Source organism: Lissotriton vulgaris, chromosome 1_1, assembly GCF_964263255.1.
Source record: "Lissotriton vulgaris chromosome 1_1, aLisVul1.2, whole genome shotgun sequence".
Taxonomy (NCBI): Eukaryota; Metazoa; Chordata; class Amphibia; order Caudata; family Salamandridae; genus Lissotriton; species Lissotriton vulgaris.
Window position 1 is genome coordinate 988,979,382 of NC_141685.1, and position 14,365 is coordinate 988,993,746.

The following is a 14,365-nucleotide window of genomic DNA, read 5'->3' on the forward strand; positions in this document are numbered from 1 at the left end:
TTTATGCTTCCCGATTGTGTAGATCTGCATCATTTTATAATACTTTGTTGTTTGATTGCTGCCAACATTTCGCACATTTTATAACTTTAATTCTACTTTTTCACATAAGAAGAATTAAGCCGCTCTCTTTCCTCTTTTAAGGTGCTTATGCAACAGATGCAGCTAGCTGGCAAGGTAAGCAGTATGAGTGAGGTATTTTAAGCTCATCACAAAGCGATTATATTTGTTTTTTCAGTTGTTATGCGAAACGTCTTGTGCTCTGCCAGACTCTTACACAGTGTGTTTATTTAAGGAAACAGAATGAAGGAAATGTATTTTACCGTGTGTAGTGTCACATAGTCTAATCGTGGGGAAGTTCTGGCTGGTGAGGGGTCCTTTGTAAGTGAAATAATTCATTTTGGCATCTAGTCAAGTGGAAGCCTACATCGGGAGCTGAGACCGGACAAAGTGCTAAAACATAAGAAGCTTGTATTGTTCTGTTCATTGTATCTTCACCAGTAGGCTATTGAAATATTTGCTGATGGCTTTTCTTACAGTTCCATTACCAGTGTATTAGAACTGTAAGATTCGTACGGAAGTCTCTTCCCTTTGAACCTGCCCAGTCTGCATTCCTTTTCAGGCCTCTCCTATTATAGAGTGCACGTGCTGCCAGTTGCAAGACATATTGTTAGCTTACAGTTGGCTTAGAACTCACCCATTGCTTATCATTGGTTGTTTTCATTGGCCCTCTTATTTGCTTGCTTCTTATTCATCAACTGTGTGGGTTTTCCGTTCTCTTTTTGTGTTTATCCGCTCTGGAGCGTGGACGCATTACCTCCTCGTCCTGTCTTCCTCGCCACAGTAATCACATATGAGCCTCTGGCTCCACACAGAACTCCAAGTAAAAAAACAGCGCTCTAGTCTCCCTGTCCCTCCTCCAAGATGGCCCCCAGTGGCTCCAGCCAATCCCATTAAGGGACACAGAAGCACCAACACGACCTGTTCTTTTTTTCTGCACTTCTCCAAGTGCTGTGTTCCCTGCTGGTCAGGTGAGTGGGGCTGGGTCTGCTTGAGCGACCCCTTCTGTCCTACGGTATCTAGTTGGGGGAATGTAGTGTTTGTTTCTTTGTGCACTGTTTTTGATTTTTTTTGGATGTGTTTCGAATTTTTGTTTGTTTTCCCCCTTCTTCTGCCTTTCTTGCCTCGTGTCCTGCATAGCGGACTTTCGTGGCGTTTTTTGTTTGCGGCTGTATTTTCATTTGTTTGCGCGGGACGACTGGTGTCCTGTCTGCCGCTTCTTTGTCTGTCTTTTTTCTCTCCCTTGTCCGGCCGCGCGTCCTGCAGAGCGGACGTTGCGTGGCCGGGTGCGATGTGAATGCGGGTGCAATGTGAATGGGGGCCGGAGGCTTCCGTTCGCTTTTACTTGCCTGCTGCCGGTTTGGGCGTCTGCCTGTGTTCATGCCTCTACATGTCACTGCTGCGTATTGGGCACATTCAGGACTCGGCTCGGCACACAACGGTCTGGGACTGTTTTCTGTGTGCGCGCGGCTCTTCCGGCTGGATTTATGCATTTCGCTTGGGTCGAGGTGTGTTTTGTTCGGTTGCTTAGCAACCTCAGGACCTTTATCTGCCGGGCTGTTCTACTCTTTGCCTGTGTTTGTTTTGGCACAAGTGTAGCTGTCATGGATGATTCCTCTGTTCTTGGTGCTCCTGTTTCTTTGGATGACGCTTCTGGTTCAGGGGTGCAGATTTCTTCTATGGAATTATTACAGCAGATGATCAATTCTGCTGTGTCTGCTGCATTACATGGTCATGTGACTGTTCCTCCTCCTAAGAAGGCGAGGGTTGATGGCGCTGCTGCTGCTGATTCTGAGAATGAGGAGGAGGTTGATGTCAGGGGTCGCTTTGTGCAGGGTGCCGACCTGAAGGAGGTGCTGGGACACATTCGCTAAAACTTGGTGTTTCCTGCTTCTGTTGTGCCTCTGGAGGACGATCTGTTTTCGCAATATCATCGTCCTGAGCCTGATTCTTTGCCTCTCCATTCTTCTGTATTGAAGGTCCTGGAGAATGAATGGAAGGATGTGGACAAAGGTTCCTTTCCTCGTTTTTTGAGTAAAAGATACCCACTGCAGGATTTTGCTGTGAAATACCCTGCCTCTGTGAAGGTTGACTCTTTGTTGGCCAGCATGTCTTCGCATGGGACTGTTGTTTCGGAAGATTCTTCTCCTGCTGACCCGGTTGACCGTAAGGTGGATGGTGCTGTGAAACGCACTTTTGCGGCTGCAAATTTGTCTATCAGGGCTGCGGCCTATTCGTCTTACACTATCCAGTCCTTGCTCAAGGATTTTCAGTCTCTGTCGGAGTTGTTAGACCAGGGGGAGGATGTTTCTTCTACCCTGGCGATGATGGAGCAGCAGGTTCGTCTGCTTTCGGATGTCTCCTTTGATTCACTAGGGGCGGCGGCTTCGGCGGCCGGGTCCTCTGTGGCTGCGAGGCGTCAGTTATGGCTCCGTTCATGGAAGGCTGATGCTACACAGAAAAACTTGCTTATGAAGATCCCTTTTTCTGGGATTAAACTTTTTGGTTCGCCTCTGGACGAGATGGTGAAGAAGACGGCGGAGGATCGTAAACTACTTGCTCCTGAACGTCCTGGCAGGTTCCGTGCCTTTGGTTCACAGAGGTCTTTTGGTCCTTCTAAGAGACGTCGGGCTGGTCAGCCCTTTCGTGGTAGGGGGCGTGGCCGGAGTGCTCCTTCCTTTGATAAGTCCCGGTTCTCCAGCACTTCTACCTCCTCCACTCCTGCTTCCAAGTCCTGACTGGATCGCTCCTGGTTTAGGTCCGGTTGGGGGTCGCCTGGCTTGCTTCATAGACTCTTGGCGAGAGACTGGGTCGGACCAGTGGGTGCTTCAGGTGATTTCGGAGGGTTTACGCATTGGATTTGCCCAGACACCCCCAGACTGTTTCAAGGCCAATCCTTGTCCCAGAGATCCTGTGAAAAAGTTGGCGCTTTTGGAAGGCATCGATTCCCTGGTAGTCAAACAGGCGGTGATCCCTGTACCCTGCGATCAATTGGGGAAGGGGGTGTATTCCATACTTTTTCTGGTGTCCAAGCGCACCGGGGATCTTCGGCCTGTGATGGACCTGAAGTTGGTCAACACTTTCATCCCTCACTGGAAGTTCAAAATGGTTTCACTTCAATTGATACTTCCTCTGGTGTCTCAGGACGATTTCCTTGCATCAATAGACTTGAGGGATGCTTACCTGCATATTCCTGTTCACCTGGACTTTCAGAAGTTTCTCCGGTTTTGCGTAATGGGTCATCATTACCAGTTCCAGGTATTGCCTTTTGGGCTCTGCTCTGCTCCCAGGAACTTTACTAAGATTCTTGCTCCTCTTATTGGATTTTTACATGGGGAGGGCATTAGTGTTTTTCCGTATCTGGACGACATTTTAATTTCTGCTTCTTCTCTTCCAAAGGTGGAGTTGCATGTCCAGAGGGTGTGCCATGTCCTGGAGCATCATGGGTTCCTCGTGAATGTGCCGAAGTCCTCCCTGGTTCCTGCGCAGGAATTGACTTTCATTGGGGCTCTGTTCAAGACTCAGTTAGGGATGGTTTTCCTGCCCCCTCCCAGAATTCTGTCCCTGATGTCTGCTATCCGTGCCCTGTTGGTGGGGCATTCTCATCCAGTGAGCCTGTGGTTGAGGGTTCAGGGTCTGATGTCGGCATAATTGTTGACGGTGCCGTGGGCTCGCCTCCACATGTACCCGGTGGTGTCCCACATTTTGTCGCATTGGGACCCCTGTTCCCTCGATATGGGTGTACTTTTTCCTATGTCGGAGGCTGTTCGGGTGGTCCTGAGTTGGTGGTTGGACGTCGAGAATTTATCCAGGGGCCGCCCCTTTCTGATTGTTCCCACCCGAGTGGTCACTACCGATGCCAGCCTGCTGGGGTGGGGTGCTACTCTGGGGGATTCGACGACTCAGGGGATTTGGCCTCGGTCAATGTTGTCATGTTCCTCCAACTACAAGAAGTTGAAGGCTGTCCTTCTGGGTCTGTTGGATTTCTCGGATCTTTTTCAGGGTCACCAAGTGCAGATCCAAACGGACTATCAGGTTGTCATGTCTTATGTGAACCATCAAGGGGGGTGCAAGGTTCGCTCTCTCAGTTGCCTCAGCCGTCAGATTTGTTGTTGGGCGGAGTTGCATCTGGAGTCCCTATCGGCCATTTACCTGCCTGGCACGGAGAACACTGTGGCGGATTGTCTGAGCCGGGTTTTTCCTTCCATGGGGTCCTTGTCCCTCACGCGATCGATGTTCAGGAGGTTGCAGGTGATGTTTGGCTGTCTGATTGTGGACCTGTTTGCCTCCCAGGACAATGCCCAGATCCGATGTTTTTGCACGATTATGCCTTGCCGGGATGCCTGGAGAGTGGACGCACTTTCGTTTCTTTGGCCGAAGGGTTTGTTGTATGCGTTTCCCCCTGTTCCCCTGATTCCTGCTGTGTTACGGAAGATCAAGAGGGAGGGTTGCTTTGTGCTTCTGACTGCTCCTTGTTGGAGGCGTCACCCTTGGTATCCCCTACTGTTGGAATTGGCTGTGTCTCCGGGGTGGGCCTTGCCATTCGTTCCTTATCCTCTGCTGGGTCCTCTTCTTCCCCTGCCTGTGTTCCGTTCCCTGGGTCTGCGGGCCTGGCTCTTGAGAGGGATTCTCTGATACGTGAGGGTTGTTCTGTGACTGTGGCTGGGGTCATTCAACAGTCCCGACGGCCTTCTACACTTAAGTCCTACGCCAAGCACTGGGATAATTTTGCTTCTTGGTGTGTTGGTCATGGGCTATCATTGGATTCTTTAGATCCGGCTCGCATTCTGGATTTTCTCAATTATGGGTTTGTGTTGGGCTTGGCCATTTCGACTCTTCGAGCTCAATGGGCCGCCATTCGGGCTTTCCATGTCCTCCCTTTAGTTTCTGTTTCTCCATTGGTTGCTAGACTTTTTATGTCTCTTTCTTTCCAACGCCCCCGTCCTATCATGTGTCCTCCTCCATGGGACCTTCCTTTGGTTTTGCGTTCGTTACAGTTGGCTCCTTTCGAACCATTGGAGTCGGTGGACTTGAAATTTTTGACACTCAAGGTGGTGTTTCTTGTGGCGATTGCTTCGGCCAGGCGTATGGGTGAGTTGGGTGCTTTCCTTCGTTCTGCCCCATTTTTGTTGGTTTTGTCGGACCGTGTGGTCTTGCGCCCTCATCCTACCTTTGTTCCTAAGGTGGATTCTTATTTTCACCGGTCTGCTGAGGTGGTTCTTCCGGTTCTTTGTCCTGATCCTTCCTCGGCTGAGGAGTCCCTTTTGCACCTCTTGGATGTTCTTCGTGCCTTGTTGATTTATTTGTCACGCACGTCTTCCTTTTGTAAAGTCGACAACTTGTTTGTCAATTTTGGTTTGTCGCGTCAGGGCCTGAAACCCTCCCTCTCCACGATCAGTCGTTGGATTAAGGAGGCCATTATGTTGGCATATGCTTCGGTTTCTGAGGTACTCTCGCTTCCTGTTCAGGGTCGGTCCAACAAGCCCTGTTGCTGTATCCTGGGCTTCTTTCAAAGGGGTGTCCATGGAGGATGTTTGCAGGGCTGCTATGTGGTCTTCACCGCATACCTTCATGTCCCATTACCGCCTCCAGGTTGGGGGTGGGGGTTCTGTTTCTTTTGCCTCTTCTGTTTTGTCAGCGGGGGTTCCTTGAGAGGTTTTCCTTTTTGTTGCTATACCTCTGTATATTAAAAAGATGTTTTTCGCTACACTGATGGTGTGGTCTGTTTCCTTACATGAAGCTGTTTGCTTTGGTATCGGCTCATATGTGATTACTGTGGCGAGGAAGACAGGACGAGGAGGTAATGCCCCGGTTACTTACCGGTAATCTTTATTACTCCGAGTCCATGTCTTCCTCGCCACAGTATAGTTTCCCTTCCCTCCCGGCCCTGGTGGTGGCTTCATGTCTGCGGCTTGGTTCTTCAGGTCGTGTTGGTGCTTCTGTGTCCCTTTATGGGATTGGCTGGAGCCACTGGGGGCCATCTTGGAGGAGGGAGAGGGAGACTAGAGCGCTGTTTTTTTACTTGGAGTTCTGTGTGGAGCCAGAGGCTCATATGTGATTACTGTGGTGAGGAAGACATGGACTCGGAGTAATGAAGATTACCGGTAAGTAACCGGGGCATTAATGTGTCCTCCATGGTATACACCTGTTACAACGCATTCGTTACTCCGCACTACCATTACAACGCGACTTTTACAACGCATACCATTACAACGCATTGCGCTGGGGGGCGCTCTAGGATAGGGAATAAGTATAATTTACTATCCAACACCTTCCCTAGGGTCCACGGGGACTGGAGTTAGAATAGTAAATTATACTTACCACTATCCAGCACCTCAAAGCGCTATGCGTTGTAATGGTATGCGTTGTAATGGTCGCGTTGTAATGGTAGGTAGTTGTAACGGTATGCGTTGTAGCATGGTACATCCGTCCTCCATGGCTCACTTTTTCAGGTACTACTTTTTAATTTTTGTTCAAGCATTCTACGAGAATGCATGCGGTTTCCAGCTGTTTGCTATTTCCCCACATCCACCATGCTTCGTGTTCCTTTCTCTCGCATGTGTGCTTCTGCCCCGTCCCCCAACATTATCTTCTTACCCACGTCCTTTCTCCCTGCTAGCTCCACCTTGCTGTCTCTCATCCTTTTCATCTCCCAACCAACACCGCCCTATTGCTTCCGCTCACCTGTGGCCCTGGTTTTGCTTCCCTATCGCCAGCCGTGTCTGACCATATTGCTTAAGCCCCTTGTCCCTTTTGTTGCTACCACACCCCACCCTCGTCCCCATGTTGTTTTGCCCCCGTTTTGCTTCCCTTACAACCACTTTAAAAAAAGAAGGGTTTCACGCAGAACTAAAAAGAAAAAAAACAATTCTTTGTAAAGCAGTAGGTCTAGCCTTCGGACCTACTGGCTTTGCCATTGGTTTTAGCCATGCAGCACAGGATTCCTGATGTTGTGCTACATAGCAGAATTAAACAAAAATGTTTTTATTGAGGCTGGCAAAGTAATTTTCTAGGCATGTGCGCCAATCTTGCACGCATCTGCTAAATGACATGGTTGTTTTTTTCTTTTAAGTTACTGATCCGAATTGGATCAGTAACTAAAATGGAAAAAAATGCAGGTAATCATTCTTTTTTAAGGCTCGTGGGGGGGAGCAATCCTATGAAGGGAAGCAATGCTGTAGTGGGAAGCAACATGGGTGGGTGCGGAAGCATTATGAGGGATGCGAGGTGGAAGTAACGCAAGGGCACAGGTAGGGGGAGAAGCAAAGCAAGGGCACACGGGCAAAGCAACAGGGGTGCGTGAATTAAATAATCAAATAAAAGACAGGAAGGTAGAGCTGGTAGAAAGCACATGGGCAAGAAGGCAAGCCATGTAAATTCGGGAAGAAGCACAGAGGTGAGATAGAGAGAGACATGGAGCATAGTGGAGACAGGAGAGAAACACACGAGGGAGACAGTTTGAAAATACAACCGCTCTCGTAGAGTGCTTGAAAAAAGGAAAATAGCAGCGCATAAAAAAGGGAGCTGTGGAAGGACACAGTAATGTGTCCGTGGCTCAAGGGGACAGACAAACACAAGAAGAGGAAGGAAATCCCACACACACTAACGGGTAAGATGCTAGCAAATGAGAGTGACAGTAAAGCTAAACAATGGTAAGCAATGGATGGGCTCTAAGCTAACAATATGTCTTGCAACAGACAACACATGCGCTGTCATAGGTGAGACCTAAAAAGCGGCCGCGTCATTTTGTAGGCACATGCCTTCAAATGATGTTGCTGGCCTTGTCTTAACCTTTTTTTATTTTAAATTCTTTAGCGGTGCAGCTCAGCATTGCTGATGCTCTTCCACATGGCTAAACAATCTACGAAGAAAAATCTTTGGACACAGCTGGCGTCGTCCTTTTGTGGGGGCATGCACCAGACATGTGATTGTGTGCAAAATGACACAGTTGTTATAAAATAATTTGTAAAGCTAATAAGTCCCAAAGGTGAGACTTATTAGCTTTGCCAATGCTTATTCACTTATTGGTCAAGCTTTTTGTTACCGCTCTTTTACAAAAACGTGCTTCCGTCTAAACCGGATAAGTCTCCAGAGGTTCATCATTGGAGATACCTTGCAAAAAGTGCCATACTCAGGATGTTTGCAGGTTTTGTCCACTCTTAAAAACATCAGTATGATGACTGCTGATTGATTGAACCCTGTTTGTTTTCAATGCTATAAGAATAGAGAAGGGCATGGTTGTTGTATGTGTAAATGTCGGTAATATGAATCGATTGCAGTAACCATCCTTGTCTATTTATGCAGGCTATGAAGGCTATGACTATTACAACACCCAGGGCCTTGCGGCCACTCAAGCAGCCACGTATAATTACAGCACTGGTGCGTGGGAGGCAACCCCTCAACCTGTCACAGTGAACATGCCACCGCCACCACCCCCTGTCCAGGCCAACCTTCCTCCCCCACCTCCACTGAACACTATGAGCAGGGGTGAAAGCGACAGCAGTGACTCCATTGTTGCGAAAATAAACCAGCGTCTCGACATGCTGTCGAAGGAAGGGACGGAGCCACAGGAAAGGTGACCACCTGAACTCCTGTTTCTCTCTATATCCTCTTTGCAGTGCTAGAAGACAACATTGTGCAAAACCGTGTACAACCTTAAGGTTTAGAAATGTAACCAGACCCATTGTTTCTGTAGCTGACAAGGTAGCAATTCTCATTCTATTAAAAAAAAAAACTAGTGAAAACTGGTGCTACAGTTTGTGCTCTGGAATAAAGTCTTGTGAGTCGCCCTAGGTTTTTAATGGAGCCTGATCTGTATTACTGAATTGCAACAGTATTAGATGCATTTTCTCTTTGGTTGTACTCAAGCTATTTGTTGAGTCGTATTCATTATTTGATGAAGACACAAAGGAAAGTGAGCTGAAGGTAACTTTGAATTTCTTCTAAAACTAAGGTACTGCATTTTGGTTTAAGAAGAGTGGGCACTTCCTACAGTAATTACCATACCCGATGTCTATACTTCTGTATCTTGCTTTAGCTTCCTTGTTCTTAGACAAGTCTGAATGTAGGATTCTGAAGCGTATGTCTTTGTAACTTCATGTTGACCCATATTTTCTTTCCTCTGTGGTGAGTGAGTTTGTATTTGTTTGAGTTAAGACCACTAGCAGTTATCAAGTAGATTATTCAGTAGGGTGAGCACCTCACTTCAGGTCATTACGGACATTGTCTTCAATCTGTAACTTTATACATACAAAACATTATTCTTGTCTAATTAATTCAATGGAAGCAAAAGAAGACCACAACAGTCATAATGCCTTAAGTTGTCGCACGAAATACCAGGACTGGAAACCGTGTACGTAGTGACCTGGGGAGGGGTGGCCACACTCTTCTTCAGAGTTAAGGATGTAGTTTTAAAACATTTTAATTTTTTTATTATCGATACTTTGCTACCAACGTGTTTTATGGATTAATTATTCTATTATAATACGTTAGTTTTTATATTGCACCTGACCTTCAACTTATCTTTTTATAGTTTCTGTTGGTAGGCTTAGTTTTGTATCATGATTGGTTTGTCTGATATTCAGTTGTAGTTGTTTTAATTAGCAGTAGAAATAAAGCAATGCTCCTAATGATTGGATTCTTTGCCTACTATTCAGCTCTTTCAGGTTTGACGCTTTCGAATCCTACGATGCAAGGCCTCCCATGAATAACTGCGATATGTTCAGTCCTGGCTTTAATTACCCTGATTCTGGAGCTGGTCATAACAGTTCCTTCGGCAGCCACATAGATCACTCTGGGAACCGCAGGGATCAGTCTTTCAGCAGAGGGCGTGACCACTTCAATCCCGGTAGAGGAAGGGGCCAGATGCGACCCCGCAATCGTGGAAATGCTTTCAACCGCAATGAACGTTTCATGCCATCATCAAGTTCAGAGCGACTGTCTGCACGCTGGAATGAGCTGAACTTCATGGGTGGACGTGGCATAGGTGCACATGGGCTTAGTCCAAGTCGGCTCCCATCCTTGTTCTCAAAAGCCATTGGCCCTGATTATGGCAGGATGGGAATGCAGGGAGTAGGAAGGTTTCCTAGCAACATGCCATTTGGAGGTGGCAGGCAACGAAACAGGATGCGGGACAAAGACCAAGTGAGTACCTCATCAATTTCATACCTCTCTATTGTAGAACGAGTCTGGGAACAAGTTTCCTTGAATTCAATGGACCTTGAAAAGTTAACTATTTTATCCAATAGGATGGGCACCATTAAGTCAGTTGGATGTCTTCAAAAATGTGAATAGGAAAGCAGTTGCTGGGCTGATATTGGTGGGTATCCTTGGTTTTATTGTCTGATTCTCTTTAAACCTATAGAAGCGGCAAGGTGCTCCATGTTTTCTAATTTGAATAATGTCATTACAACAGAGAATTTGTTGTGCTTATTGAGTTGTAGATCAGCATGACTTGGAGAACACCTCTGTAAACCTTAGAGGATAAACACTCTAAATTATGCAATATGGATGTGGTGCATCCATGTTCTTGCGTTCGTACATTGCACACAAGGGAACTGTTATGCTATCTTTTGTTACATTAGACTAGTATTATTTCTATCACATGCATGCATCCCATGGTCTTCTTTAGGACATGTGCCTAAATCCTGTGCTAAGGTTAAAGTAGGACATCTTGGAATACTGCTTATCCGGCCTTGATCGATCAGTGTTGATAATTTTAGGTGCAAAGCCTTCATTCAGCAAAGCATTTAAACGTTATAAGTAATTAAAAAACGCACAGAATGTGGTACAGTACAGTTAGTTAAAACACCGTGAAATAACATGTGTAAAGTATCTGATTAATAAAGCACCCAGTAATACAATAAGATTAACACCTCAATTAAGTACAACATGCGAATCTTTTATTAGAAATAAAGCTTATACACCATAGGAGCACAGCTGAACCTATATTAGAAATAAATGAGTATAGTACATTTAGACAAGATCACACCATTCCACACTAAACTAGTATTCATGAAATCTACAAAGCATTCTGCATCATGCCCAAATGCATACCTACTTGGTTTACTAATGAGCACAGTCTGATAAACCAGGGTTTTTTGCTTTTTACTAAAAGTGTCCTAAAGATAGGCAAGTATGTAAAGCTTCAGAACTTGAGCCAGTGCAGGTTCCCTCTGTTCGTCCACACACTCAATCGGATTTCCTACATAGTAGGATCTTCATCTGTGGTCCTAAAAGTTAAAATAATTATCATATGCTTCTAATATAAAATATGACTATCAAGATGTATGCTCCAGAGTCAACAAAAGATTGTGAAGAGTTCACAATGTCCAGATGTTGCGGATCATCCTCCAAATCCCTATTGCAGGCAGGATTTTCTGAATTTTAAAATTTTTGCACCAGCAAGTTCTCAAAACGACATTACAGCGCCCATGTCATCGACTGCTGCCTATTCATCTAAGCAATAAGGAAAAGTGCAGCCGTATAGCCATACATTAGAAAAGAGTTGCCTTTAAAGCTCCAGGGACTACCACTAGCCTTGATGCCTTATACTTGCAGTTGCCTCTGAGTTAATTATTTTTCAAGCAAAACAGTGGAGACTAAGATGACGGTTGTGCTGGGCGTCTAAGAAATGATGTCCATGTTTATGACTTCACTATAGATTCCTGCAATGCTGAACCAGGTCTACAAGTAAGTAAACATTTCTTCTCAAGTCATAGATCTTCATTGATAATCATAAACAATAGAATAGAGTAGCAAGCTGAAAACGCCATAACTATTGCAGCTTTTTGGCTTAAGGATTAAAAATTTTATCTGAATTAAAAAACTGAATACATTTGCTTGGAGTAGCTCACTTAACACTTGAGTCTGCTTTTATCTCATAATCAAGACAGAATGGACTGATTTCCAAGTGGCCACATTGGAAATTTCTGAAAAAGGAATGCTTGTCAGCCACACTGGGGTGGCTTCTTTCTATCTAGATAGAAACTAATAACTCTCCTGATATCCACAGAGTGTAATCCAGTCTCAGGTGGTTTAGGTGGATTGTTGAATTAACTGGGAGAATAAGGGCCTGATTAGCATGAAATGCTGATACACTTTAGAGAGCACAGAAGGGTAGACTCTTATTACTATGCCATTTGCATGAAACAATGAATAAGGTAAAACTGATATAAGGGCTTGAATCTCACAAGCCCAAAAAGATCAAGTGATAGTAAATAGATAGGAAATCGTCCAAGAGTAATGCTGCAGTGAAGCTTTAAATTGTTTCAAGTGATGTGCCTATTACTCTTGACAATTCCAAATTGAGCTCCTAAGGAAGAGGACTTTCTTCACGCCATCCTGGGATTTAAGAAAGTATAATTGATTAGGCCCCTTCCTGTAAGCTATTATAACAAGAAGATGATTTTTTTATGGAACAAAACTGTAACTTTTATTCAATCAATCAGGGGTTTGTAGAGCACGGCTAGAGGGGGGGGGGGCTGATGATCTGTCTGGGTGTGGAGGTTCAGTCGAATAGCCAGGTCTTGAGGTCCTTCCTGAACTGTGTCAATGACGCGGATTGTCTGACGTGAAATGGCAGGGTGTTCCAGGTCTTGGCGGCGAGGTTGGAGGATGATCTTTCTCCGGTTTTGGTCTTGTGGATCCATGGAGGCCAGGGCGAGATATATGCGGAGCGGAGTTGTCTTGACAGGTGAGTGGAACCTGAGGCGGTGGTTCAGATATTCTGGTCCTTCGTTGTGTAGAGCTTTGCAGGCGTGAGGAGTTTGAAGGTGATTCTCTTGCTGATAGGGAGCCAGTGGAGTTGTCGGAGGTGTTGTGTCATGTGGATGCGGCAGGGGATGTCAAGGACCAGTCTGGCTGTAGGGTTTTGGACGTCCTGTAGTTTCCTGACCTGTTTCTGGGTGATGCCAGCGTAGAGTGTATTGCCGTAGTCCAGTCTACTGTTGATGAGTGGGTGACCGTCTTTCTGTATTCTGTGGGGAACCATCTGCAGGTCTTTTGAAGGAGGCGGTGCATGTGGAAGCCGAATGAGGGTACTGCATTGATTTGACGGTCTGTTGAGAGCAAGATTTTCATTATAATGTCAAGGTTACGTGTGTGGTCTGTAGGGGTGGGAGGGGTTCCTAGTGCAGTGGGCCACCAGGAGTCATCCCAGGCTGAGGAGGTGGGTCCCAGGACGAATAATTCGGTTTTGTCCGAGTTGAGCTTGAGGCAGCTGTCTTGCATCCAGGTAGCGACTGCCTTCACTTCGTTGTGAAAGTTGATTCATGCGGTTGCAGGTTCATTGGTGAGGGAGATATTCAGCTGGGTGTCGTCTGCGCAGGACACAATGTAGAGCCTGTGGCTTTTGATGATGGCTGCAAGGGGAGCCATGTAGATGTTGAATAGGGTAGGGTTAAGGGAGGAGCTTTGGGGCACTCCAAAGCTGATCTTTGTAGGTTCTGAGAGGAAGGATTAGTCTGACTCGCTATGTTCGGCCGGTAAGGAAGATGCGGATGCCGGCGTCGTGGAGTCTCAGGATTAGAGTGTGGTGGGAGATGGTGTTGAAGGTGGCCGAGAGGTCCTGTAGGATGAGGGCTTCAGTTTCTCCCCAGTCGAGGAGGGAGCGGAGTGTGTCATGGCAGCAAGGAGTGCGGTCTCGGTGCTGTGGTTGCTTCGGAAGCCCGATTGGAGGTGTCCAGGCTGTGTTTCTCTTCGATAAACTCAGATATTTGGGCATTGATGGCCTTCACGATGACCTTGGTTGGGAAGGCGAGGAGGGAGATGAGATCTGTCCGGTTGGTGGACGATTTCTCCAGCAGGGGGTTAATCTCTGCATGTTTCTAGTTGTCTGGGTAGGTGGCGGTTTGGATGGAGCAATGATGGTGCGGCGAAGCTGGGGGGCAATGGAGGCGGCGGCTCTGTGGAAGATGTGGTACGGGCAGGGATCACATGGGGCTCCTGAGTTGATGCTCTCATGGTCTTTAGTGTGTCGTCTGGAGTGAGCAGAGCTCAGTTGAGCACGATCCCCTGGGGTGCTGCATGGTTTCGTGCAGTGCTGGTGGGTGTGGTGGCGGGGTCTTTGGTGTCAAAGCCTGATCTTCTGGTGGAAGCAGGTACCGAGTTTGTGGAGGGTGTCTTGGAAGGGTGGGACGTCTGTGGTCTCAATGTTCGGCCTGGCGAACTACTTGACAATGGCAAAGAGTTCTTTGCCGTTGTGTGCGTTGTCATTTATTCTTTTTTGGAAGGCCATTTTCTTTGTTGTTTTAAGGAGAAGGTGGTGTGACTGGTGTGGTTGATTCACCTCCTCTTGGTATGAGATAGG

At 46.6% G+C, this 14,365-nt stretch overlaps 1 protein-coding gene across 2 annotated transcripts in view; it reads left to right on the forward strand.

The window, feature by feature from the left end:
* Positions 1-14,365, forward strand: part of AKAP8 (A-kinase anchoring protein 8) — an 895,754-nt gene that overhangs the window by 188,310 nt on the left and 693,079 nt on the right. For both annotated transcript variants that reach the window (XM_086960773.1, XM_086960782.1), the window contains exons 3-5: positions 142-174; positions 8,362-8,632; positions 9,714-10,200. In XM_086960773.1, coding sequence (XP_086816899.1) covers positions 142-174; positions 8,362-8,632; positions 9,714-10,200 — 791 coding nt within the window. The remainder of the gene's footprint in view (positions 1-141; positions 175-8,361; positions 8,633-9,713; positions 10,201-14,365) is intronic.